The sequence below is a fragment of the Carcharodon carcharias genome, chromosome 4 (assembly GCF_017639515.1).
Source record: "Carcharodon carcharias isolate sCarCar2 chromosome 4, sCarCar2.pri, whole genome shotgun sequence".
Lineage (NCBI taxonomy): Eukaryota > Metazoa > Chordata > Chondrichthyes > Lamniformes > Lamnidae > Carcharodon > Carcharodon carcharias.
The window spans coordinates 137,653,952-137,681,156 of NC_054470.1; the positions used below are offsets into that span (position 1 = coordinate 137,653,952).

A 27,205-nucleotide genomic window follows, 5' to 3' on the forward strand; every position below is an offset into this window, starting at 1 on the left:
GGGTGGAGCCAGAGGACATCGGTAGAGCATTAAACGAATACTCCACATCCGTCTTCACCCAAGAAAATGAGGATGAAGTTATGGAACTCGGGGAGAGAGACTGCGAGGTTCTTGAGCAAATTGATATATGGAGTGACAAGGTATTGGAGATGTTGGCAGGCTTAAAAGTGGACAAGTCTCCAGGTCCGGATGACCTGTGTCCCAGACTGCTGAGGGAGGCAAGGGAGGAGATCGCAGGGGCTCTGACCCAAATTTTTAATTCCTCTCTGGCCAGGGGGGTTGTTGGCGCCAGAGGACTGGAGAACAGCTAATGTGTTTCCGTTATTTAAGAGGGGTTGTAGAAATAAGCCAGGGAACTACAGGCCAGTGAGTCTCACGTCAGTGGTAGGGAAGCTATTGGAGAAAATTCTGAAGGAGAGAATCTATCTCCACTTGGAGAGACAAGGTTTGATCAGGCATTGTCAGCAAGGCTTTGTCAGAGGGAGGTCATACCTAACAAATTTGATTGAATTTTTTGAGGAGGTGACCAGGTGTGTAGATCAGGCTAGTGCAGTTGATGTCGTTTAAATGGATTTCAGCAAAGCCTTGGACAAGGTCCCACATTGGAGACTTATAATGAAGGCAAATGTACATGGGATACAGGATAATTTGATAAGGTGGGTTCAAAATTGGCTCAGTTGTAGGAGACAGAGGGTGATGACAGAAGGCTGCTTTCGTGACTGGAAGCCAGTGTCCAATGGCGTACCACTGGGATCTGTGCTGGGTCCCCTAATATTTGTCATTTATATAAATGACATAGATGACTATGTGGGGTGTAGGATTAGTAAGTTTGCAGATAACACAAAGATTGGCTGGGTGGTTAACAGTGAGGTTGAGTGCCTTGGGCTACAGGAAGATACAGACGGGTTGGTCAAATGGGCAGTTATGTGGCATATGGAATTTAACCCTGAAAAGTATGAAGTGATACACTTTAAAAGGAGTAATTTGACAAAGAAGTATTTAATGAAGGGCATGACACTAGGAAGTTCTGAGGAACAAAGGGACCTTGGTGTGTGTGTCCATAGATTTCTGAAGGCCGAAGGGCATGTTAGTGGGGTGGTGTAAAAGGCATATGGCACACTTGCTTTTATCAATCGAGGCATAGATTACAAAAGTAGAGAGATCATGTTGGAGTTGTACAGAATCTTGATGAAGCCATAGCTGGAGTACTGTGTGTAGTTCTGATTGCCACATTATAGAAAGGATGTGATTGCACTGGAGGAGGTGCAGAGGAGATTCACCAGGATGTTGCCTGGGATGAAACATTTAAGCTATGAAGAGAAGTAGGATAGACTTGGGTTTTTTTCGTTGGAGCAGAGAAGACTGAGGGGCGACCTGGTTGAGGGGCATGGACAGGGTGGATAGGGAGCAGCTGTTCCCCTTAGTTGAAGAGTTAGTCACGAGGGCACACAAGTTCAAAGTGAGGGGCAGGAGGTTTAGGTGGGATGTGAGGAAAAACGTTTTTACCCAGGGGGTGGTGATGGTCTGGAATGGGTTGCCTGGGAGGGTGGTGGAGGCGAGTTGCCTCACATCCTTTAAAAACTACCTGGATGAGCACTTGGCATGTCATAACATTCAAGGCAATGGGCCAAGTGCTGGTAAATGGGATTAGGTAGGTAGGTCAAGTGTTTCTTACATGGCGGTGCAGACTTGAAGGGCCTCTTCTGCACTGTATGATTCTGTGATGCTGGTGCAAGGCAAAAGGAGATGGCAATAGGGGAAGAAAAGAAACAGAAGATATGTCTACTGGAATTGTAAATGAGGATAACAGAATCATTACCAGCAGCTGCTGTCGAATAAATCGGGGCAGATGTTATGATCTGGCTTTACAATCAGTTTTTTTTAAGCACTTAAAATAATTAGACTGGGCTGGGGAAATGTCATGATGATAAGAAAAACTGTGGCAGGTAACTACACCTTATGGGGAATATTTTTCCTCATATTGCACTTGGATATAAATGATTTGTTGGTAGTGATGCATAGAGGAAGAACAGACAGGTACATATGCAAAAGGAGCAGGATTAGGCCGTTTAGCCACTCGAGTCTGCTCCGCCATTTAATAAGATCATGGCTTATCTGATAGTAACCTGAAATCTGCATCCCACCTACCACCGATAACCAATCACCCCCCTGCTTGCCAAGAATCTATCCACCTCTGCCTTAAAAATATTCAAAGACTCTTCTTCCTCCACCTTTTCAAGAAGAGTCCAAAGACTGTCAACCCTCAGTGAATAAATTTCTCCTCATCTCTGTTTTAAATGGGCGACCCCTTATTCTTATACAATGGCCCCTAGTTCTAGATTCTTCCGCAAGTGGAAACATCCTCTCCACATCCAGCTTGTCAGACCCCTCAGGATCTTATATGTTTTAATCAAATTGCCTCTTATTCTTCTGAACTTCAGTGGATACAAGCCTAGTCTGCCCAACTTTTCCTCATAAGACAACCCATCCATTCAAGGTATTAGCCTGGTAAACCTTCTCTGGCAGGTCTTGTTATGGATCCACACGCCTGACTTTTCGCTGTGCAGGATGCCCAAGTAACTCTTTACACCGAATTGAAAGAAACAAACCATGGGCTGAATAATATGCTCTGAAAATGGCAGCATTATGCGTAGATGCTGGCGTATTATCGGGTGTGATGATGTCAGGTTGCGTTGCCAACGCCATCATGCCAGTTCCAGATAATAGGGCTGGCGGGCAGGGCTGAAAATTGGAGCCCACCTGTATTATTCAAATGTCATTAAATTGAGTATTTAAGCTCATTAGTCTGGCAATTGACTGGAATAATACATCATGTGTTCTATGGGAGATACAACCTCCAGTGAGGAAGATGAAGAGGAGGAAAGTGACACAAGAAGGGTACATCAGGACATCCAGGATGCACTGGTGGTGCATGAGGTGGCAGAGCTGCGCCAGACCCAGAAGGTGTTAAAGCCATCACGAATCCCCAATGGAGGCATAAAAGGACTTATGCAGCCTTTCTGGTATATAGGCAGAGACTGAGCTATTTGCAGATGTCCAAAATACAATGCAAGAGGAGGCTCAGGCTCTCAATAGCCACAGCCATGTCCCTTTGTGACATGCTGGCAGGGGGAGATTTCATACAACTGCCTTGCGGGAGTCACCCAATGCCTGTAACTGTCAAGGTCAATGTCACACATGACTTCTTTGGGACAGGGACCTTTCAGGCAGCATGTGGAGACCACAGTGGCATATCGCAGCCTGCTGCACACCACTGCATTAAGGTCTTCACTGATGCTATGTTCAGAAGAACAGGAAATTACATCTCTTTCACATTGGATGGCCAGAATCAACTGGAAAGAACCAGAGGGTTTGCGGCGATTGCAGGCTTTTAAGGGTACATGGAGCCTTGTGGAATGTGAGACTCATGTCACCGTCCTGTCAACATACTTACCCTGTCCAGTTATTGACACTCGATGCATCCTGACCTGCTTCAAAATATTAAAGCTAATGTATATCTCCCTAAAGAGGTTCAACAGCAGTAACATTAAAACAACCTCTGCATAAGGGACAATGAAGTCATGGTTTATTTACATGAATTATGAGATTTTATATTAACAGGCATAAGGAACGCACCCATGTGACCCTCTTGTTGACTACCCCTCACTTACAACTGCACTGGAGAGAGGCTGCTGATCTGCTACCTTCCTTGCCCTGGATGACTTCAGCAGGTGTACTCTGCGTGACTGAAGCATTGAGCAGCCCACCATGTTAGAAGACTGCTGCTGAAAGACAGGAGGAGTTTCTGTTGCTGCATCTCTGGACAGGGACTGAGTAAATGGCAGATGGACAGAGGAGATGCTGCCCCAATCAGAAGAAGTGCTTCCAGATGGTGGCAGCTGGCAATCACCCTCTGCCACTAGGTCCATGTGGTCCTCCATGCCTTCCCGTGAGGCCTGAGGAGCTGGCTTGGCACCCATGCTTCCAATCACCCTATCGCCCTGAGCTATGGGCCCCTGAGCTCAGAGCCAGGGCGGTGGTGTGCACTTCGGAACGCATCCCTACAATTGATTCTGCATTACACTCGGTTTGCCCTTCCAGGGCAGTCTGCAGTCTGTCTATGGAAGACGTTTGGTGCTCTGAAGAGTGGGTGATCACAGGTGCACATGGCCTGGCTGGACACCTCCACAGTCCAGGTCAGAGGACACAACCCTCTAAATCACCTTGGGCACTCCTCTGACTGCCTGAGGCCTGCTCCACCACACTCTCTGGCAGCTGCACGTGCGAATGTGAAGTGGCCTCACCAGATTGTGCCTGCCCTTGTCCCGATTTGCTAACCCCTGCCAATGTGCCAGTATCTGCGCTGATGCTTGGGCCAGAAAGAGGATGTGACAGTGCTTCCTCTGAGGATTTTTCCTCAATCCAGAGGAAAATGATGGCCCTGCAGTGAAATTTGGGTCAGTGGAAAAGGGCTCACCTGTGCCAGAGAGTTAGAAGAAAGGGTGTTGTAGTCTTCAAAAGCCTTTCCATGGCTGTGTGAGGTCACAATGCTCAGAAACTTTACAGTCATATGCATCATTAGATATGAGACGATACAAATACTATACACACTTGTAGCAACGTCCAAAACTTTTGACTATGAAGCTGCCCTGGATTTTAGCCTCAGGCTAAGATTTATGTCTTTAATTCAATCCTGCCAGACATCAATCATACCTCCCACTTTTCCTAGCCCCCTTTCTCCCAGTTTCAGCCATTTGCAATCTTACCAGATCCATACCTTCTTTCAATCTTGCCTCTGCCAATCGACCTGGAGGCCATGGACGCAGAGAGCATGAGAACTTCCTCCTCGAACGGCATCAGAATCACCAGGTCTGGAACACCCCTTCCAGTTTGGCCTCTCTTTATGGTCATAATCATATTTATGCATTATGGTCACGTTCTCCTGAAAACTGGTGCAACTTCGCAATCACTGACCCTGTTAGGTTATTTTATGTCATCCTGCCTACACGTGATCAACACAATGCTTGGCAGCAAGATGCTGTCCACCTTCATCATCTGCACAGTCTCCCAGCCCTGCAATTCCACCTGGACCAAAGCGATAAGTGTATACAGACATTGGCACTAACACCATTGCCTTTGTTGCATCATGCTGCCTTGACAAATGCACATGCCCCCAGCATTCACACCTGTAGCTTCCTGGCACAAGAATACAGAAACTGAAAACTTACCCCAGCCAACCTCAGGGGGTCATTGAGCCTCTTCTGGCATTGCGTCCATGTGCACCTCACCTGGCCAACACTGCTGACCTCAGCAGCAACCTCCTCCCAGGCTGCACATCTTAAAGACAGAAGTCTCCTCTTCTTGTCAGCTGGCATTAGTAGCTCGCGCGGCTGGACACAGCCAGGAGGAGGGCTCACAGAGTCCTTGTCAAATCATGGGGCTACTTTGACCCTTCTTCCCTGCCTCTCCCCTCACCCCCCTTGCCTTGGACATCTCCGAATGGATACATGCAATAACTAGACCACTTCTCTATGTTATGATCATGAAACCTTGTTAATCCACAAGTTTAATGCCACCTGTGATCTGTAGCAAACAATGGGACATTTCAGGGAAAGCTTAAAGAGATGCACAATTACCTAAAAGGCCTGCAAATATCTCCAGGTCAAAAATGCTGAAGTATCATTCTATTGAAACACATTTGCTGTGTCACCTGGTTCTGCCCTGTGCCAGATGGCCCTTTAAATGACCGGCCATGACATCGTTCTGTGTCACGGTCATCGACCTCTGATGCTGGATACCCCACCCTCCCAGACCGATTGGGCAGAACCCCCACTTCCTTTGCCCCTCAACCCGCCCTCCACTCCCAATTAGCCTATTTGCCGTTTTATTTGGCAGACCTGGAAGTTGGAAGGCTGCCCACTTCCGGGTGCAGTTCCTGTCCGCTGCACCATAGTGCATTATTTAGCCCCATCTGGTCAGTTAATCTGTAAACACTGGGGATAATTTATTACCAAAAGAGTGAAGCGAGAAGTTTGGAAAGTCTTTTTAAGCAGACAGTTGTTAACTGTGAAAACATAATCGATTAATATCTTTTTAAAGGAAATGGATAAATATGTGTTTTTGTTCAGAGTATGATGTAAGGGCAAGAGATTGTATTGTATATTGTACTTAGAAAGCTGGCACAGTCATGGTGGAATGAATAGTCTCCTGTGCTGGAAGGTTTTATAAGTCTATAAATATTTATTGTTGGTAGCTACTTTAAGATGCCTCTAGAGTGGCTTAAAATCTATCTCATTTAATTTAAATTATAGCCAAAAAATAATTTTTTTCAAGAAACATACGCTCTCCAGATTCCCCCAAACACTCATTCACCAGTAAGTAGCATGATTCTTCAACTTGGATTTGCATTCTTTTTTTCTCCATTCCTTTTGCAGGATAATGGCACTCCAGAAGAACACACACTCTATGTCTGGGATCACTTCATTTCTCGATCTTCTGCCAAGAATGTAGTATTTGTTGCCCACAGTTACGGTGGCTTGGTGTTTGTGGAGTTAGTAAGTACCTTGTTTTCACTGCCAGATGGGACCAAATATGATGCTTGTTTTTTTTTTATTGCAGACTTGAGATAGCCTAAGCATACTGTAGTTCTTGCTAAATTAAACAATGTAAAAGTGATTTTTATGCCTAAATTTTCAAGATATCAACCAAGCTGCGTTTTAATCCTAATTTTTTTTGTGTTTTCATCACCAATACACTGGACATGGGCAAATGCATTTATGTGACTTCTTTTTGCAATATAATCTTTAATGCCAAAATAGGTGTATAATAGCTAAAACAGGTTTGTTAAGTGAATGTGGTTTTAATGTTCCTTACTATTTGTTTTCTGTCTTCTTTGGATGAAAATGTTAATTATTCTTTGATTAGAATGGAAATTATTTCGAGATTAATGGGCAGTTTAATGTAAACTGGGAAACAGTTGGATTTCTGCCATAGATGATAAAACATTATTGTATGGGTTACAATAGGAAAATCGGAAAAAAGACAGGGATAATTTCATTGTAAACAATATTGTAATACCTCCTCCATCAAACAAGAAATGGGCATTTTAAAAATAATTTATTTGGAGAAGACCCAATATTTGTTTCATCTTTATCGTATTTTGTAGAAAGAATTTGGCATGGTTTTGAGAAAGTTCTATGATCTTTCTTTTTCTTGCCCATTTTTTTTCACTGCCAAACTTCTCTCCTCTCCTGGTATCAATGATTTTTTATGCAGTACAGTTCCAATTGGGCACATAATTGGCAAATAAACTTCAGTGTAGCTAAATGTGAGGTTCTGTGTCTTAGTAGCAAGAAAAGGAGGCCACATACTGCTTCGATAATAAGAGTCCAAATGAGGTACAGGAGCAAAGAAATCTAGGAGTACAGATACACAAATGACTAAAAGTAACAAAGCAGGTTAATAGTGCCATTAAAAAAGTCAAAAAGCCCTGGGGATTATTTTTAGAGTGACAGGATTGAAGAGCACTGAAGTTCTGTTGCAGTTGCATAAAAGCTTAATTTGATCATACTTTTGAGTGCTGTGCAAGTTCTGGCCTCTATATTTCAAAATAGATGGAGGGGCACTGGAGAAGGAGCAAAAAGTATCATTAAAATGATACCAGATCTGGGAGGTTATACTTATCAAGAAAAGTTGAACAGGCTGGGCCTCTTTTCTCTCAGAAGGTTGAGGGGGTAACCTGATCAAGGTCTTTAAGATTATCAAAGGGTTTAATAGGGTAGGAATAGAAAAAAAAGTTTACACTTGTACAACAGTCCAAAGCTAGAGATCATAAATATAAGATGGTCATGAATGAATTCAGTAGGAATTCAGGAGAAACTTCTTTACCCAAAGAATGGTAAAAACTTGGATTGTGCTACCACAGGAATTAGTTTAAGGCAAAAAGCATAGATGCATTTAAGGGGAAGCTTGATAAGCACATGAGAGAGAATACTTTGGTGGAGCTAGAAGAAGATTGGAAGAAGGTTCCTACATAAATGCCGGCAAAGATCGGTTGGGCAGAATGGGCTGTTTCAGTGTTGTAGACTCCACTGGTACTATTATTCATGTATGATTCTTGAACATGATATGTCACAGGCTATTCTACCCCGGGGAAAATGGTAGACCCTGATCCTGTCTGCACCAGATGTCTATGATGCACATTTTCAGCATGGTTAGAGAATAATTGTCAGGAGTCAGAGCACTGGCTTAACTTTTTCTTGTCTAAATAAGTAATGCTTAAGTATTGCTAGGGCTGCTAAGATCAATTAACTCAGCACAAACTGGAATTTTTTAATCTGTGTGGTTTAGCTGCTCACTGAATAAATTTGCTAAACTGAGGAAAGTTTTTTTAATAATTTGTTTTATTAAAGATAAAATCAAAAATATATTTTTTAATAAAGTACAATAGTTCAGAGATTTATCTTCCGTGATCCTGTTGCAATAATCTACAATGTTATAAGCAAACTATAGGGTGATAAATATATCAGTGTCTCAAACAGATGAAAATAAAGTTTATTCTATGTCATAACTAATTTTTGGGGTCATTACAGCATTGCATAGGCAAAGGAAAAATTATAAAACTTTGTTAACATGAGTGTACTGCATACTACATCAATGAAAGGCAGAATTGATGGGAACTTGTACTTAACTTCACTGCCAAAAAAGAATATTGGAATACTGTTTTACAATGATGCAAAATTAAATACAAATTCATATGAATCCTCAAGTTTAAACATGCTATTTTGCATGGTGAGAACACAATAGATGTTTAGTAAAATGTTAAATTTGTGTTTTTTTGGACTTGGCAATAAATTTTTGAAAATTTCCTAGGAACTAAATTAAAATCGTATTGCAATTTTGAAATGGAAAGTGAGATGATTGACCTTTAGTCAGTGAAGTATTGGTGTTGCCTATGGATATGGTAAATGGTGTTTGTCCTCAGACTAAACAATTACAAAGTCTTTCCACCTAAAGACTGAAATGAAGGGCAGTGGATGACCAGTTTGACATTCTTTCTGTCTATGTCTCTCATCACACTGGTGGATATTTTTTCCACTTTTGTTCTTTACTATAATGCATCCAGATGTCTCAGAGCAAGGCTTGACATCTGACCTTGGGGCTACAGGGTGAAGATGGCCCTGAGCCTGTGAATTTATCCCAGGCTGGGCTAAAGTCTTCCACAAGGCATTCTGGTCTTGGTTCAGGAAGTAACAAGTAAATGAGAAGTTATAAAGATGTTTTTTTCAGGAAAAGAGGGTAGTGGGAGGAACAAGTTCTCAAGACTTCTTGCAGTGCAGGGGCTGAATGCATGAATGGCATGACATAATGCATCCACAGGCACATCTAATATCTGGCACAAAGAAACCAGAACTTTAAAAAAAGTTGACATTGATGTATCATTATTTCTTCAAATTAATGGGTGCCACTATTAATCATTTTAGGACAGTATGTCTCTTTCCCTTCAATACACACTCTGTAACTTAAAGAGGTCTTTTTTGTGGTGTACTTCAGTTTTTCAACTATTGTAAAATATTTACAAGCTGTAGGTCCTTGAAAATGAAATTTTACACTCCATATGTTGTCAGGAACCAGTTAATTTTTAAAAAAAAATCAAAATCTTGGAAATAATCATTTACATAGATACTTTATAATTATAAACATATATTTCTGTAATTTTCTTAAAGGCTAGTGATGTTTTAACATTTCATGTGTTATTGCAGTTTTAGCTGCATTTTCAAGACACCAGAAATATGTCATTTAGCCTGGGAAGCAAAAGACTTTTTTGGGAGGTTGGCTTCACATCCATTTTACCTGGAAACCTCATGGGCAGAATTTTATAGTTGGCGTGCAGGGGCAGGCCTGACACACATGCATGTAAAATAACACGCGATGACGTCAGGCGTGCGTCCCGATGTCACTGTACGCAATGGCAATATTTTGGAAGATGGGTGCGGTATGAGTTCGGAGGCAATTCCGCCATTAAATAATGGGCCAGTTAAGGCCCTTGAGGCAGCAATTGAAATCAATTTTGCGCAGCTTATGTGATTTCCAGGGTGTTGCACGGGCACAGCGGGTAGGACACATTTTCAAAAACCTCATCCACGAGCAGGGTAAGAGGGGTGAGTGGGCTCGTTAATACGAGTTGTTAGAACTTTAGATTATTACTTACTGCTACTTGCTTGTGTGAACAAGACAACTCCATTTCATTTCAGAGCTGCTTTGACAGAAATAACAGGCTTCACTTCAGGACTCCGGAGGAGCCATGACACCTGAGGCCTTCCAGGTATCAGACAGCCTTCATTCACTCTGGGAATGGGGATTGTGGTCTCCACTGGAGGACCTCCTCCTCTCAGGAAGAGAGGGGCAGAAGGGGGAGGAGGCCAGGAGCCCATATTCGGCTTTCAGGGGAGCCACCTGTGGGAGGACAGGCGCTGGCGCAAGGAGCACAGGCCTAACAGGAAGTCCAAGGCGGAAGGGGCTGCAGAAGATGGCACTGTCCTGCTGCTAGGATTTACAGGCAGTGATGCAGCTACCTCAATATGTCAGAGGTGCAATGCCGAAGGCGGCTCCGCCTCTCAAGATGATCAATCTCTGTCAGATGATCGGCCCTGAGATCAGCTCCAACTGTGTGGGTGGACATCCCATGCGAGTAGCGCTGAAGGTCACTGTGGCCCTCAACTTCTATGTCTCTGACTCTTTCCAGGGGTCAGTGGGTGATCTTTGTGGAGTCTCCCAATCAGCTGTTCACGGTGTCAAGCTGGTGACAGACGCTCTGTTCAGGCATGCATTGACTTTCATTCACTACTGCACAGACAAGGCCAGTCAGGCAGAGCGAGCCAGAGGCTTTACTGCAATTGCTGGGATCCCCCGCATCCAGGGTGCAATAGACCGCACACATGGCCATCAAGGCGCCAGCAGGTGAGCCGGGAGCCTTCGTCAACAGGAAGGGATTCCAATCTGTGAACATGCAGATAATGTATAACCATAGGATGCAGATTCTGCAAGTCTGTACAAGGTACCCAGGCAGCTCCCATGACGCTTACATCCTGAGAAACTCCCAGATGCCGAGGCTCTTCAGTGCTCCAGCCCGGCTGGATGGATGGCTGATGGGCGATAAGGGCTATCCCCTCAAAAGGTGGATCATGACAGCTCTCCGCCACTCAAGAACAGAGGCCCAGCAGCAGTACAATAAGAGCCATGCCTCCACAAGGGTGGTGGCAAAGAGAATCATCGGTCTTCTCAAGATGCGCTTCCGATGCCTGGACCGTTCAGGGGGTGCACTGCAATACCCCCCAGATCATGTGTCACTGAGAGTGGTTGCATGCTGCGCTCTCCACAATATGGCGCTGGAAAGGGGGGGACACAGTGGAGGAAGAAGATCAGGACATAGCTGCTCTGGCAGCGGACGATGAGTCCAGTAGTGAGTCCGAGGACGAGCACGCACAGGAGAATACTGAGGGGATAGACGCTGACCTAGGCAACCTCCAAGGAGGCAGGGACACCTGGGAGGCTTTGATCCAACCCTGCTTCAACTAGCCTACCAAAGATAAATCACTACCACATGCCAGGGCTGCAGGCTCCATACTCGATACCTGGGAGCAACATTTGCTTGGTGAACAACATGCACTATGTGCCATTTCAATCAAGTTCAATGACAAAAAAGTAACTTATAACATCATGGGTTCCCCTTAACCTGCAGAACTATTGAAGCACCCAGAGGCCTGTTGAGAACAAACGCATTTACTGCTTTGCAACCTGGCTTACATAAATTTACGTAAATGAAAAAATGTTCAACATCACAACAACTTAAAAACAACTTAAAAGTGAGGGAAAGGAAAAACACTAGTGATAAGCCCATGATGTGCCTAAGGTGATTTATGTTTATGTTTGCGGGTGCCCGATCCATCTCCCACACTGACAGTGACCACCTGAGGTCATTGCCGGTGTGAGGGCTTGCAAATCTGAACGCATCCCCTGGAAACCCTGATTGATCTCCTGGAGGAGCCTCTCCTGAGAGTTGCCACTCTCTCCATGGAGGAGGCAGTGCGCTCGGCCATGAGGGTCATTGCATTGCTCATGTTCCGCATGGACTTCTCCACAACAGAGAGCATGGCATGCATTCCCTCATGTATTTCCACCAGATCCTCCCGCACACCCAGCTGAACTTCCAGAATCTGCTGCCTCAGGGACAATTCCAGAGGCACATCATCAGCCACCAACTGAGCATGTTCTTGGTCTCCAGCAGTCATCCGACTGTGCACTCTCTGCCTCCGCCTGCACCTCAAGCGATTGTGAAGTGCCCTCACCGCTGTGCAACGAGATACTAGCCGATGATCTCATTCTCACCGAGGTGCTAGTATCTGCGCTGGTGCCTGCCTGGCTGAGAGGATGTGACACTGGTGCGTTTAGAACATCCATGCCCTCAGGGGTGAGCGCCGGTCCTTCAGGCTCCTGAGACCAAGGGTGTTCTGGTGAGCCTGAAAGAAAGAACATGTGATTAGTTGAACTAGTTACACTGTTAATGTGCATACCTGGCAACCAGATTAGGCTGCCCATGTCTTTCCATTATCAATGGGGATTCCGTGTTGGAGGCTGAAATCAATATACAGTCAACAGTGGTTAAGGCAAAATACTGCGGATGCTGGAAATCTAAAACAGAAACAAAAAGTACTGGAAAAACTCAGCAGCTCTGACAGCATCTGTGGAGAGAAAGACAGAGTTAACGTTTCGAGTCCGTATGACTCTTCTTCAGCTCTGAAGAAGAGTCATATGGATGCGACACTTTAACTCTGCCTTTATCTCCACAGATGCTGTCAGACCTGCTGAGTTTTTCCAGCACTTTTTGTTTTTGTTAGAGTCAACAATGGAATGGTTGCAATGACAGACATTCTGACCTTAGTGCACTGCACTCTTACCTCCCTGTGGCAACCTAACCTCACTGCGGCTTGTTGATCTAGGTGCATGGCACCTCTCCAGCTCCAGTGCCTCCTGTTCATATCTGGTAGGGATTAGAAGGTGAGGCGGCCCTCCACCAGTTCGCAGCATCTCTGCATTATAGTGTGCTGTCTTCTCCTGAAAGGAGAGAGGAGCATTGATTAGTCTACCCTATACGCGCACTGCCATTGCAGCCTTGCCACCCCCACCTGAGGAAAACCTCACAGGGCTCAGCCAATTCGTGACACTGGATCCGTAAAACACTCATTCCAAGCAGTCATGGTTCACCCCCTTGCCCAGATGCTGCTTCTGTGACATTTGCCACTCACACTCTAAGAACTCTGAGGTCCGGAGCTTGGGCGGGGTGGGGAGCACCTAACTGCAGTGCTAAGTGACCCATGCCAACACGGTACTCACCCTTCCTCATCACAGGAGGTCATTAAACCGCTTGCGGCACTGCACCCATGTGTGCCTCACCACGTCCTGGGAGCTGACCCATAATGCCACTTCCTCCCAGGCATGTTTGGTTAGGTTGGGGAGGGCCTCATACTCCCATCCCTTGCGACAAGGATATCTTGGCGTGCTGCCACCTCCTCCAGGAGGGCAGCGAGGCACTTGTCGGAAAACCTCAGGGCCGACTGCCCCGCTGACCTGCCCTCCCTCCTGCCCTGTCCACCGACGACGTTTGCATCGCTGATCTGCAAAATCAATGGCAGCCTTAAGGCAGCTGCCTACGCCATTTTTGTATAGGCCGCTGGGCCGCCATTGGACGCGGCGGACATTGGCCTCCCACCTCCGCCCACCCCTTCCTGCTGATCTCGGCGATGTGCATTTCGCTGGGCAGGCCTTAATTGGCCTGCCACGTAAATTACCGGTGCGCACTTGATCACAAACGATGGTCAGATTCCCGACCCCCCCCCCCCACACGAGCCCACCCGCCGACTGAAAAATTCAGGCCCATGTCTATTTTGGAAAATTGCAGAGTGAAAAATATGTGGCATTTTATAATCATATCAGCCTAAATATATCATCTTAAATTATTAATGATTATTTTGTTTTGAAAGCTACTTTAGGCAAAAAATACATCAAAGATATGGGGGGCTAAATTTAATAGACCCTGAAACGGGTGCAGCAATTGCGATGAGTAATTAACCCATACTTGTTAAATGTGATGCAAGCAGCACACTGTCTGTTGACATCATTGCAGGGTTTAGCAGGCACTAATCATGCTGTTCAGCAGGGACCCAAAATCAAAAGAGGTTAGCACCAGTTAAAGCTTACCTGCACCACCTACAGCCAGTCTGTGCCTCTTAAAACATGGTGCATTTTAGCTGCAGCAGATGCTGTAGGTTGTTCTACAAGTGATTCTGAGAAAGACAGAAGATTAGCACAAAATGGGAGAGTGTGGGCTCCAAGGTTTTCAGGTGCTGAATTAGAGACCCTGGTAGAGGAGGTGAAATGTAGGAAAGATGTCCTATATCTGCAGGGGGCTTTCCGGACACATGCTCAGAAGGCAGTGGGAGCAGACAGGGAGGTCAAGACCAAGAATCAGACAGCAAGAAACTGGTATGAAACAAAAAACTGCGGATGCTGGAAATCCAAAACAAAAACAGAATTACTTGGAAAAACTCAGCAGGTCTGGCAGTATCGGCGGAGAAAAAAAGAGTTGACGTTTTGAGTCCTCATGATCCTTCCACAGAACTCAACACCAGGAGAGAAATGGAAAGCAGTGAAGGTGAACAAGGCAAAAGAGAAATACGGAAATCTTGTCGCAGAGAGGAACAGAACTTCTTCAGTTCTGTAGAAGGGTCATGAGGACTCGAAACGTCAACTCTTTTCTTCTCCGCCGATGCTGCCAGACCTGCTGAGTTTTTCCAGGTAATTCTGTTTTTGAACAAGAAGCTGGTAGCTGTCCTGTACGTTTAGTGGCCTCATGAGTAGTCAAGGTCAGTGAACATATCTTAAGTTCTATTTAACCAACTGCACCACTAGCCTAAGACACTGCTCAATTCACCACACCCTCATCACTTACCCACCAAAAATCTCTATCAGGATAGATACCTGATCTTCATATGCTCCATTGTACCCTCTACCTTCTTGTGCACTCATGTCTGGAAGCAACAGATTTATGCAGCAGCTTGAAATCATCAAAAAGTCTTTCATCACTTGCCACACCGCTCCCTGTGGACTTGTGCAACTATGGAAAGCACCAAACTCTTCGAGAATCAAAATCAGAATTAGAGTCAGAAAAAAATCAACCAGCAACTCATCTTCAAGTAGTTGATGATCCATTTAAATAGCACAGGATTTCTTTCTGCTGCTGAACACATGTTCAGCTGTGGAGCATTGTACTCCAAAATGGAAGTGATGGCACCAAATCAGTGTTGCTTGCTGATTGACAGCATGATCTGCCTACTCCACATATTTGAGAGGTGTTCACTGCACTTGAGCAAACACCCTCACCAATATAGCGCCTGACATGATTTGATCCAGAAGTGTGTGTGATTATCTCGGACAGTATTTTGGCAAAATTGGGCAGGATTATCACGATTCATGATGCATGATAAATGCATGCCCATTGCTTCCCATAAAGGCAGCATGCAAACTTTGTGCTGCCTGCTCATTTAAATGATTGCAACATGCAGCTGGGACTAAGCATGCTATTGAGTTGCTGCACGGCTGAGCAGGGATCACAAAATCATGAGAGACTAGCATGAGTTAAAGATAGCCTGCGCTACTTAAAGCCAGCATGCACCTCTTAAAGGAGAGCTGCAGTTTGACTGGAGCAGATGATGGAAGTCATTGTATAAGTCACTTTGGCCAGGTAAAGACACAGGAATGAAATAGCATGGCAACACGAGCATTCCAAGATTGTCTGATGCAGAACTGAAGGCCTTGGTGCGAGAGGCAGAGAGTCCTATATCCATTGGGAGCCCGAAGGGCCTCCAGACAAACTCTCAGATGGCAGTGGGAGGAGATAGTCATGCAGGCCAATGCCAGCAAAGTAGCTAAAAGGACCTGGATGCAATCCTGAAAGAAGTTCAATGAACTCATTCAAGTTATCAAGGCCAGGAAATGCATCTTCAAATGCCATATCCCTCTTCAATGCACCATAACCCCATCTCTCACCAACCAACAATCTCTATCAATCACTAATCATAACTCATAATAATATAAGATAAAAGCAAAATACTGCAGATGCTGGAAATCTGAAACAAAAATTGCTGGAAAAGCTCAGCAGATCTGATAGCATCTGTGGAGAGAAAGACAGAGTTTACGTTTTGAGCCCAGATGACACTTCTTCAGAACTAAAGAGAAGTAGAGATGTGGTGAAATATATACTGTTTAAGGGAGGTGGGACATATGAAGCTGGATAGAAGGCCTGTGATAGTTGCAGGCAAAGGTGAGATTGCAGGAGATGTCATAAACAAAAGGTCACAGGGGTGTTGATAGTGGTGATATTGGCTAATGGTGACATTAAGAGTGGAAAGCAGGATGAACAAGTGACAAATGGCCCTAGTGGGCATGGGGTACCTTGTTAAGGCACCGGATGAGACGAAGAATAAAATGAAACTGGGGGCAAGGACAGCTTAGAGATAGATCTTATTAGATCTCCTTTGCCTCCACCTATCACTGGTCTCCTATCCAGCTTCATCTGTCCCACCCCCTCTTAAACTGTATATATTTTACCACATTTCTACTTCTCTTTAGTCCTGAAGAAGAGTCATCTGGACTCGAAACGTAAACTCTGTCTTTCTCACCACAGATGCTGTCAGACCTGCTGAGTTTTTTCAGCAATTTTTGCTTTTATACTTCATATTCATATTTTCACCTCACCCTCACACATTTAGCATTGCTGCAAGAATTAAACCCACATCTCACAGCTTGCACACATTGCCATGCTATTCAACCATGACAGACAGATTGCACCACACTAACTGACACACTTCCTTCGATCTTGCAGAATAAGGTGGGTACAACACATACAGGAGCAGCTAGCTAGTGGGAGACAGACGCAGTTGCATTTCCTCACTTCCTTGGAGGGCATCATTGGAGCAGCCAGGTTTGAGGTGTGGCCAACAGCAAAGCTGAAAACATCAAAGATGACTTTATGCTCCTATTTAATCCTTTATTTCAGATCCCAATTCCCTCCTCATCCCACAATCTCTTCTGATTTACAAGCTAAGCATGGGCCTATTTTTTTCTGCAATGCAAACTGAATTGCACAACAGGAAGAAGAGACTGATAATAATGAAACACTGGGCTGAATTTTAAACTTCCCAACAGCGGGTTTGAAGGCAAAGGAGCAAATAAAATCCAGCAGGTGGCCTTCCAGCTACCTACATGCCCACCCCCAACCTGTCTGAAATTTCACCACACTTGCCAAGGTAACTCCCTTTAACCCTTGTATGTTTCAATGAAAGCACCTCTCATTCTTCTAAACTCCAGGAGTATACACTAAATTTATTCAGCCTCTTGTCACAGGACAACCTTCTTGTCCCAGGAACCAATCTTGTGAATCTTCACTGTACTGCCTCTAATGCAAGTATATCCTTAGATATGAAGATCAAAACTGCATCTTCTGTCAGGTGTGGTCTCACCAAAGCCCTGCACAATTGCAGCAAGACTTCCTTATTCTTGTGTCCCAGTCTTCTTGCAAGGCAGGTCAAGATACCCACATGGCTGCCTCCAATCTGCACCTGGGGCCGACTTCATCCTGTCCATCCCGCACCATATCCCTCCTCCCCCAGAACGAAGATCCTGCCATTCGGGGCACTTTCCCCTGAGGCAGGTGCATATTTCCCAGCTCAGCACACCTGTCTCAAGAGCAAAAATCCAGGCCAAGATATTTATTCAACACCTCTGCCATTTCCTTTTTCCTTTTTCATCAACTCTTTGTAGCCCTTTGTTAGTTTCTCAAACTCACCCAATCTTCAGGCTTATTGTTATTCTTCCCATTCTTTGCAACAGTATAAGCCTCTTTTAATCTAACATTAGTCCTACTTCCGTAGTGAGCAATTGGTGAATTTTTTTTCTAAAGGTTTTTGTTTTTTAATGTAAAGAATCCAGCATCAACCTTGCATATGCCTTTGCACAGAGCTTGAAGCCTATCCTTTCAGAGGTGTAGGGGTCGGAGGCTTTTTCTAAGATTTGGGATTTGTCCCTCAGCTTAGCTGTAGGACAGTGGAGGGGCCCACTTGGCTGATATAAATACGAAGCAGCAGACCCTAGGAATTTAAGGCCAGAAAATTTTTAGAAATTTTCCAAAAGCAGTTTAAGCTCTGTTCTTGAAATATTCATCATTATCACACATAATTAGAAAGTTACAGAATGTCCAAGCCTGTAACTAACTTGAAGTTGATTAAGCTTGTCAATATTAAAACTGGTTTGCACCCTGTGCTGCTTGTTTGTGTAGAAGTGAGGGTATGCCTGCAATTTTCTGTAATAATAACCTATCTACAAAAGTATATTTTTTCTTAAATTATAATGGATAATGTGGGGACAAACTTCTTTAGTTAGTCGAGTGGATTCTCACTTTAACTCCGAACCAGGCACATTTTCTGACGGTCTTTCTGCTTGGGACACTGGGTACCAGTGTTACTTGAGTGTGATTGCATTTTACAAGGTCAATAAGGTTCAGCGGGATGGGAATTCCCAAGACCAGCAGTTCCTACAGTTCCAGTTTGGAATACATTATCTCATGGTATATTAGCTGGCATTTCCTGAAGGAAGAGGAAAACTGGTTGCATGGATAACAAAAATCTTGCCCACATTGCTGCAGACTTTAGTGATGGCTTGGACTCTCAAAGAGAATATAATTTATTTTTAGTTTTTAAAGTGATTACCATTGTGGTGTTATATCCCAGGTCAGGTGATGAAGGACAGAACTGGAGCCAATTTTTACACGCCTTTATAAGCATTTATTTACAGAGATACATAATCCAAACGCCTCCTAACCCAACAGCCACAGTTTCCGTCTGTTCCTATTTATAGGAGCACAAATTCACCCCCAGTTAATGCCACCACCTGCATACATGTAATTAAAATTAAAATATGATCTCTCTTTAAATATAAATCAGAGTTTATATTTACAACCAAAATTACAAAACAAGTTAAATCAAAGAGTCCTCAGCATCGACTCTGGGCCCCATGAATAAAGAGTTAAGTGATCCCACAACCAATGGATCAGATCTAATCTCTGCAGTCCTGCCACGTCCAGTCGTGAATGGTGGTGGACAATTAAACAACACACTGGAGGAAGTGGCTCCACAAATATTCCCATCCTCAATGATAGAGGAGCCCAGCATAGTAATGCAAAAGATAAGGCTGAATCATCCGCAACAATCTTCAACCAGAAGTGCCGAGCGGATGATCCATCTCGGCCTCCTCCCAAGATCTCCAGCATCACGGATGCCAGTCTTCAGCCAATTCGTGATACCAAGAAATGGCTGAAGGCACTGGATATTGCAAAGGCTATGGGCCCTGACAACGTTCCGGCAATAGTACTGAAGACTTGTGCTCCAGAGCTTGCCGCGCCCCTAGGTAATCTGTTCCAGTACAACTACAATGCAGGCATCAACCCAGCTATCTGGAAAATTGCCCAGGTATGTCCTGTACACAAAAAGCAAGACAATCCAACCCAGCCAATTCCGGCCCCATCAGCCTACTCTCGATCATTAGTAAGGTAATGGAAGAGGTCATTAATCGTGCTATCAAGCGGCAATAACCTGCTCACTGATGCCCAGTTTGGGTTCCGCCAAGACCACTCAGCTCCTGACCTCGTTACAGTGTTGGTTCAAACATGAGCAAAAGAGCTGAATTCCCAAGGTGAGGTGAGAGTGACTGCCCTTGTCATTAAGGCAGCATTTGACCGGGTGTGGCACCAAAGAGCCCTAGCAAAACTGGAATCAGTGAGAACCAAGGGGAAAACTCTCCATTGGTTGGAGTCATACTTAGCACAAAGGAAGATGGTTGTGGTTGTTGGGGGTCAGTCATCTCAGCTCCAGGACATCATTGCAGGAGTTCCTCAGGGTAGTGTCCTAGGCCCAACATTTTCAGCTGCTTCATCAATGACCTTCCTTCCATCATAAGGTCAGAAGTGGCGAGGTTCGCTGATGATTGCAAAATGTTCAGCATCAATTTGTGACTCCTCAGATACTGAAGCAATCCATGTCCAAATGCAGCAGGACGTGGACAATATCCAGGCTTGGGCTGACAAATGGTAAGTAACATTCGCGCCACAGAACTATCAGGCAATGAACATCTCCAAGAAGAGATAATCCAACCATTGCCCTTTGATGTTCGATGGCATTACCATCACTGAATCCCCCACTATCAACATCCTGGGGGTTACCATTGACCAGAAAATGAAGTGGACTAGCCATATAAATACTGTGGCTATAAGAGCAGGTCAGAAGCTAGGAATTGTGCGACGAGTTACTCACCTCCTGACTCCTCAAAGCCGGTCCACCATCTACAAAGCACAGGTCAGGAATGTGATGGAATACTCCCCACTTGCCTGAATGAGTGCAGCTCTTACAACACTGAAGAAGCTAGACACTGTCCAGGATGTCCGCTTGACTGGCAGCACATCCACAAACATTCATCCCTCCACCACCAAAGCACAGTAACAGCAATGTGTACCATCTATAAGATGCACTGCAGGAATTCACCAAGGCTCCTTAGACAGCACCTTCCAAACCCACGACCATTACCACCTAGAAGGACAAGGTAAGCAGATAGATGGGAACGCCACCACCTGGAAGTTCCCCTTGAAGTCACTCACCGCCCTGACTTGGAAATATATTGCCGTTCCTTCACCGTCACTGGGTCAAAATCCTGGAACTCCCTCCCTTACAGCACTGTGGGTGCACCTACACCACATGGACTGCAGTGGTTCAAGAGGGCAGCTCACCACTACCTTCTCAAGGGCAACTAGGGATGGGCAATAAATGCTGGCCCAGCCAGCGAAGCCCACATCCAGTGAATGAATTTAAAAAAAGAATCTTGAAGCACTTGAGGGAAATAAACATGTGGGACTACCAGAATAAACATGTAGAGCTGTGGAATGGGACTGACTGGATTGATCTACAGAGAGCAGGCATGGATATGATGTGCTGAATGGCCTCTGTACAAAGCATTATATTTCAGAACACCCCTCCTTGAAGACCCCTAATAATTTTTTCTTACATGCATTTACTTTTATAAAACAATTTGACAGTTGATGTATTCACGTTTGCATTCACGTTAATTTCAATGATTTCCTTTCTCCCCAGCAGTTGTTTCAAGACAGCTAGCAATCGTAACCTTTCTCTCACTCACACCTTTCATAGATTGTATATTATCCCACAAAGAATGATTATATACATAACAGTTAATGTATGTACTGTGTTCAGTACATCCAAAATACAGAACCTCACTTAAAATATTTGACAGATAAGATCCCATATCCACTGCCACCACAAAAGCCATTCTGCTTCAGCAGCTAGTGTATTTTTTAACAACCATTTTAATTTTTTTAGCTTCCCAAGTTAAAGGATAACATTTACCATTTTCCTCATCATCAGAAATATGATGAAATCAGCTGCACTATAATACCAATCATGAATATTGGCATGGGAAGCTTTGCTAAAAAATATCTAGCTTCATGTTCTTTTGGTTACTTATGGATGGGAGCTTAAATATCCATTTCTTCAGGTTTAACTTTTTAAATATTTTATATGCCTTTAAAACATTCCCTACTTTAGGGTGTTTCATCATAGTTCTTAACTCCAACATATCCAAACTAGCATCTGATTGAGTCTTAGTTTTGTAATTGCTCTCTTTTGTTTTTAGATATTACATTATCTTTCTGAGATAACCTGGCATGATTAACAGTGATTGTGATTTAAACTTATTTTAGACCTACTTTGCTTAATATCGAAACCAAATTATTTAAAGCTTCACCCCTGACTCCCAATTTTCAATTCCATTGATAACACATTCCTCAAATTCCCCAGTACCACGCCATAAGAAATGATCAACATGCATCATGAAGATGCCTGAAAGCTTACCTTTATGATATCAGTAAAATATTTGCAGTAACTGCTTTTGGTTAAACACAACATATTGTCAGAAAAATAGATCTCACTGACAACATATTCTGGAGGCATCATTCAGGCCATAGGCACATATGTTTAATTTCCATCATTTTTTTTCTATATTGGTTTCAGTAACACCTCTCTTTGAAAAGAATCATCCTGCAGTAATACAGCAGTAATGAATAAGTGGCCAAAAGAGTTTAAAAGATTTTTGAGATTACTTTTCTTGCTGTGGGAGAATCCACTCTAACATCTGTATCACCCAGTCGCTTCTTAAAACCCTTAGCCACTAACTTCACTTTAGCCTATAAGTACCATCTGCAGGGACTTTTATCAGTACAAAACTCCTTATGTGACAAAGCTGGTTACCCTTTTCTGGTACCTCAGAATCAACTCCAAACCGTTTCAAAGTATCTAATTCACTTATTTTTGTCTCTTTACTTTATCCTCAAATTTATTGGCAGCCATCAAAACTTCATGGTCATGAGGACTTCTGCTTCTAGCTCTGTTCTAATATTGTTCTAAGACCTTTATTTCTTGTCTAATCTAGTCAAACTGTGGCCACTACTTTTTTATCCATGGGACCACTGTGAGAGTTCCCTCTTGCACTATCAGAAGTCCTTTCTCCAGTTGGTTATTGTTTTCTGACCCTAGAGTCACTTCTGGACTCACTATCACTACTGGCACTGTACTTTCGTATTTTCCACTCATATTCCATTTTGCCAGTCCATGGATCTCACTTCTTAGTCATCATCCTGAACACTCAGCCAGTATTTGAACTCAACAGTAGCTTTTCCTTCATATATCACAGTTGTCACATGCCTCCATTTATTAGACCCTTCTGGAACATATGTAACCCAAGTACCCACTCTGGGCAGTTGGCCTGTGGATGTCTCTGGTGCTGAGTTATTTCTTTCATATTTATTAAAGACCACAGTTGATCATAAGTGAATTATCCCTGTTCTGCATTCATTTTTATAGTGTTATGTGAAGTTTAAAACACAATAATCTGTCAAATTTAAGCATGTAAATACAATGTAAAGTTGCCTTATATATCAAAGTATGGAGATGCACAGGTGCCTAAATGCCAACTTTGAAATGGAAGTCGTCCCATTTCATTGGTCAAATAAATATATTGTGCGATCATTATCTTTTACATTACATGGATAAATCAAATAACCAATTGTAAAAATTCTTGACTATACCTGCCCCTTTACAAGATTTTTGTCCATGTGAGACATGACTTTCCCTTTCCTTGGTTCAAATGAGATTTCCATTAGATCAGTCTGCAGTTTATTTTGATCCACTAACAGTGCTGATTAGATTGTGCTGCTATTGTGAGTTATCTTGGAGCAGTAATAATTCTGCTGAGGTGTCCAGAATTATGTACAGGAAAGTCAATTGCCAGTTGCAAATCACAGTTTTTCCCCTTCTCTCTTGGAGATTGTGATATCCCATTTAGCACGGTGGTGGTGCCATACAACATGATGTAGAGTATCCTCTGTGTGAAGACAGGACTTCTTCTGCACAAGCACAATGCAGTGGTCACTCTTAACAATTTTGTCAGGTAGTTTGGTGAGGGCAATGTCTATCTTGTTGGTTCTTTCACTAGCTGCCGCAGGCTCAGTCAGATATGTCCGTCAGGACTCAGCCATCTCTGTCATTTGCGGTGCTACCAAGCCACTCTTGGTGATGGACATTGAAGTTCCCATGCAGTGTAAATTCTGTGCCCTTGTTGCCCCCAGTGCACCTTCCAAGTGGTAATTCATCATGGAGGAGTACTGATAAAAAAGGGGACTTGAACATGGAGGCAGGAGAAATAGCAGAGGTATTAAATGAGTTCTTTGCATCTGTCTTTACAAAGGTAAAAAAATGCTATCCAGGTCATGTGAGAGAGGGGTAACTGGTACACTAGGAGAATTTACAATTGAGAAGGAGGAGGTGTTAGAAAGGCTATCTTTACTTAAAATAGATAAGGTACCTGCACCAGATGGGATGCATCCAAGGGTATTGAGGGAAGTGGGAGTGGAAATTACTGAGGCACTAGTGATAATCTTCCAGTCTTCCTTAGACACAAGGGTGGTGCCTATGGACTGGAGAATTGCAAATGTTGCACTCTTGTTCAAAAAGGAGTGCAAGGGTAAAGCCGGCAACTACAGACCAGTCAGTTTGACGTCAGTAGTAGGGAAACTTCTGGAAACTATGGGCAGAATTTTGCCTTTGCCAGATGGGCTCAGAGGGGGGCGGGCAGGAGCGGTCTGGAAGCTGACTGCCGCCCGTGGTCGAGGCCAGAAGGCGATTTCACACTGCTGGGCCAAATAAGGCCCGCCCAGTGTGAAACACAAGCGGCAGCATTGCCTGTGCAGGCAGGGGCTGGAGGGCAAGTGGGACGAGCATGAACTTTGCACTTAATACGTGCTTGATAATCTCCCTGAGGCAGCTCTGTGCTTCAAAGAGATGAAGAATTTTCAAAAAAAAGAAAGAATTGAAAAATGTAATAAAACGTCTCCTCATATGACTCTGTCACATGGGCCAGGGACATGTTATTAACTAATTTTAAAACTTTTATTTTATTTTATTTACTTTAGGAAACCTCATCTCGCCCGTGGATGTGCAAAGGCCGCTTGGCCTTTTCGCCTGCCTGCCAACTGTAAGGTTGGATGGGCAGTGAAAAATTTAAGTTAATAACCTTGTTAATGACCTTACAGGCCTTTTAATTTTAGGTGAGTGCACTGCCAACTCTGGCGTGCGCCCGCCAAATGAAATATTGCTTCACTGCGCATTGACGTTGAGACGCTCGCCCGACATCAATGCGCATCTTTTTATGCTTGAGTGAGTTGGATGCGCATCCGCTGAGGTAAAAATTTTATCCTATTGTTCTGGACAAAATCAATAGTCACCTAGACAAGTGTAGGATAAGTAAGGAAAGCCAGCATGGATTCATTAAGGGAAAATCATGTTTAACTAACTTGCTGGAGTTTTTTGAAGGGGTAACAGAGAAGTTTAAGGGCAACGCTGTTGATGTGGTGTACATGGCTTTTCAAAAGGCATTTAATACAGTGTCAGACAATACACTTGTGAGCAAAATTCTAGCTCATTGAATAAAAGAGAAAGTAGGCACTTAGATAAGAAATTGCTTAAGTGACAGGAAACAGAAGGTAGTATAAATATTTGTTTTTCAGATTGGAGGAAAGTTTATAGTGGAGTTCCCCAGGGATCAGTGTTGGGACCTTTGCTCTTCCTGATACATATTAATGTCTGAGACTTTGGTGTTCTGGGCATGATTTCAAAATTTACAGATGATGCAAAGATTGGAAACATTGTCAACTGTAATGAGGATAGCCTTGAACTTGAAAAGAACGTAAACATATTGGTGGATTGGTTAGAGAAATGTGAGGTGATTCATTTTGGCAGGAAGAATATGGTGAGACAGAATAAAATATAGGGAGAATCTCTAAAGGAGGTGCAGGAACAGAGGGACCTCGGTTTATATGCACGTAAGGAATTGAAGGTGGCAGGCCATAGTAAGAGAGCAGTTAATAAAGCATATTGTATCTTAGGCTTTATTAATAGGAGCATTGAATACAAGAGTAAGGAGGTCATGTTAAACTTGAATAAAACACTAGTTAGGTCTCATCTGGAGTACTGCGTCCAGTTCTGGGCATCATACTTGAGGAAGGATTGAAGGCATTGGAGAAAGTACAGAGGAGATTCACAAGAATGATCCTGGGAATGAAGAACTGTAGCTATGTGTAAAGATTGGAGAGGTTGGGACTCTTTTCCTTGGAGAAAAGAAAGCTGAGAGGAGACTTGATTGAGGTATTCAAGATCCTGAGGGGTATGAACAGGGTAATAGTTCCCAGAGAAACTGTTCCCACTCAATAAAGGATCAAGACCTAGAGGGCACGGATTCAAAATAATTGGCAAAAGAAGTAAAAGTGTTGGTGAGGAAAACTTTTTTCACCTAGAGGGTGGTTGGAGCCTGGAACGAACTTCCTCAGAAGGTAGAGGCAGGTTCATTTGAGGTATTCAAAAGGGAATTGGATTACTGTATAAAAAGGGAGAATACACAAGGTTACGGGGATAAGGCAGGGAGTGGGACTAGGTAGAATGCTATTTCAGATAGCCACTGCAGACTGGCCTCCTTCTGCACTATAAAGTTTCTGTGATTCTGTGATTCATCAGCTGAGGAAGGGGTGGTTGGTCGTTGCCACCAGGACATTTCATTGCCCATTTTTGACCTGATGCCATGAGACTTCGTGGGGTCCAGAGTCATTGAGGACTCCCAGGTCACTGCCCTCTTCTGCTGCCTGTATACCACTGGAGGGTCTGCCCTGTCAGTGGGACAGGACATAGCTAGGGGTGGTGATGGAGGAGTCTTGGATATTGGCTGTAAGGTATGGTTCAATAAGTTTGACTATGTAAGGCTTGTCTAGTCTGTGGCCACTTAAGGACCTCATTCCACTTCTGCTGCATGTATAATACATGTAGCTGGGTAACGCAAGGAAAGCTAAGTAGGCTGGCAGGTTTCACTGCATGGGCTAATGGTGGGCAGGAAGTTCGGGGGGCAGCTACCTGTTCGGTGGGTGGGTTGTCACCTGTGCCCAGTGGGAGCACCCCCCCACAAGATCATACCCTCCTTTTGTGCATCCCCCACCTCTAATACTTGATCCCTCCTCAAGCTGGTGCTCACGAAAACGTCCCTGACCAAAACTGAAGTCCAGCATCATCTTCAGTTCTTCTCGGGACTCCTTGCCACTACTGTGTTCTTGCGCTGCTGGGACTATAGAACTGCCAGCCAATAGGATTGGTCAGCAGCTCTTGAGGGTGGAACTTCCTGTCCCTGAGGGGCAGAAGTCCCATTCTTAACTCATTAAGGCTACCCGAGTGTATTATTGCTGCAGAGCAGCCAGATTTAAAGTCATTGTGGTAGCTACTGAATTTTTGGGTGGGTTGGAGGGTGTGTGGTGCAAAGAATACGTCTCTCTGTAAAATTTACCCCCAGCGTTAGCCTGGATCTTTAGATTACTAGTCTAGTAACATACTACTATGCTACAATTCTCCTAACTTAGGGAATAATATGGGCTGAATGTTACACTCTCCTGGGGATGGGCAGGCTGGGGGAGTAAAATTTGGCACAATGCCATGGG

The 27,205-nt window shown here is 44.0% G+C and overlaps 1 protein-coding gene across 11 annotated transcripts in view; it reads left to right on the top strand.

Annotated features, from left to right (window-relative positions):
• The window catches only part of fam172a (family with sequence similarity 172 member A), a 684,886-nt gene that overhangs the window by 337,719 nt on the left and 319,962 nt on the right, over positions 1–27,205 (top strand). For 10 of the 11 annotated variants that reach the window (XR_005942765.1, XR_005942766.1, XM_041185659.1 and 7 more), the window contains one exon: positions 6,435–6,554. The exons of the other annotated variant lie outside the window; for it this stretch is intronic. Coding sequence is in view for 8 of the 10 variants with exons in the window: in XM_041185659.1 (XP_041041593.1) it covers positions 6,435–6,554 (120 nt within the window). In the remaining 2 variants the exon portion in view is untranslated. The remainder of the gene's footprint in view (positions 1–6,434; positions 6,555–27,205) is intronic. 11 annotated transcript variants of the gene reach the window in all.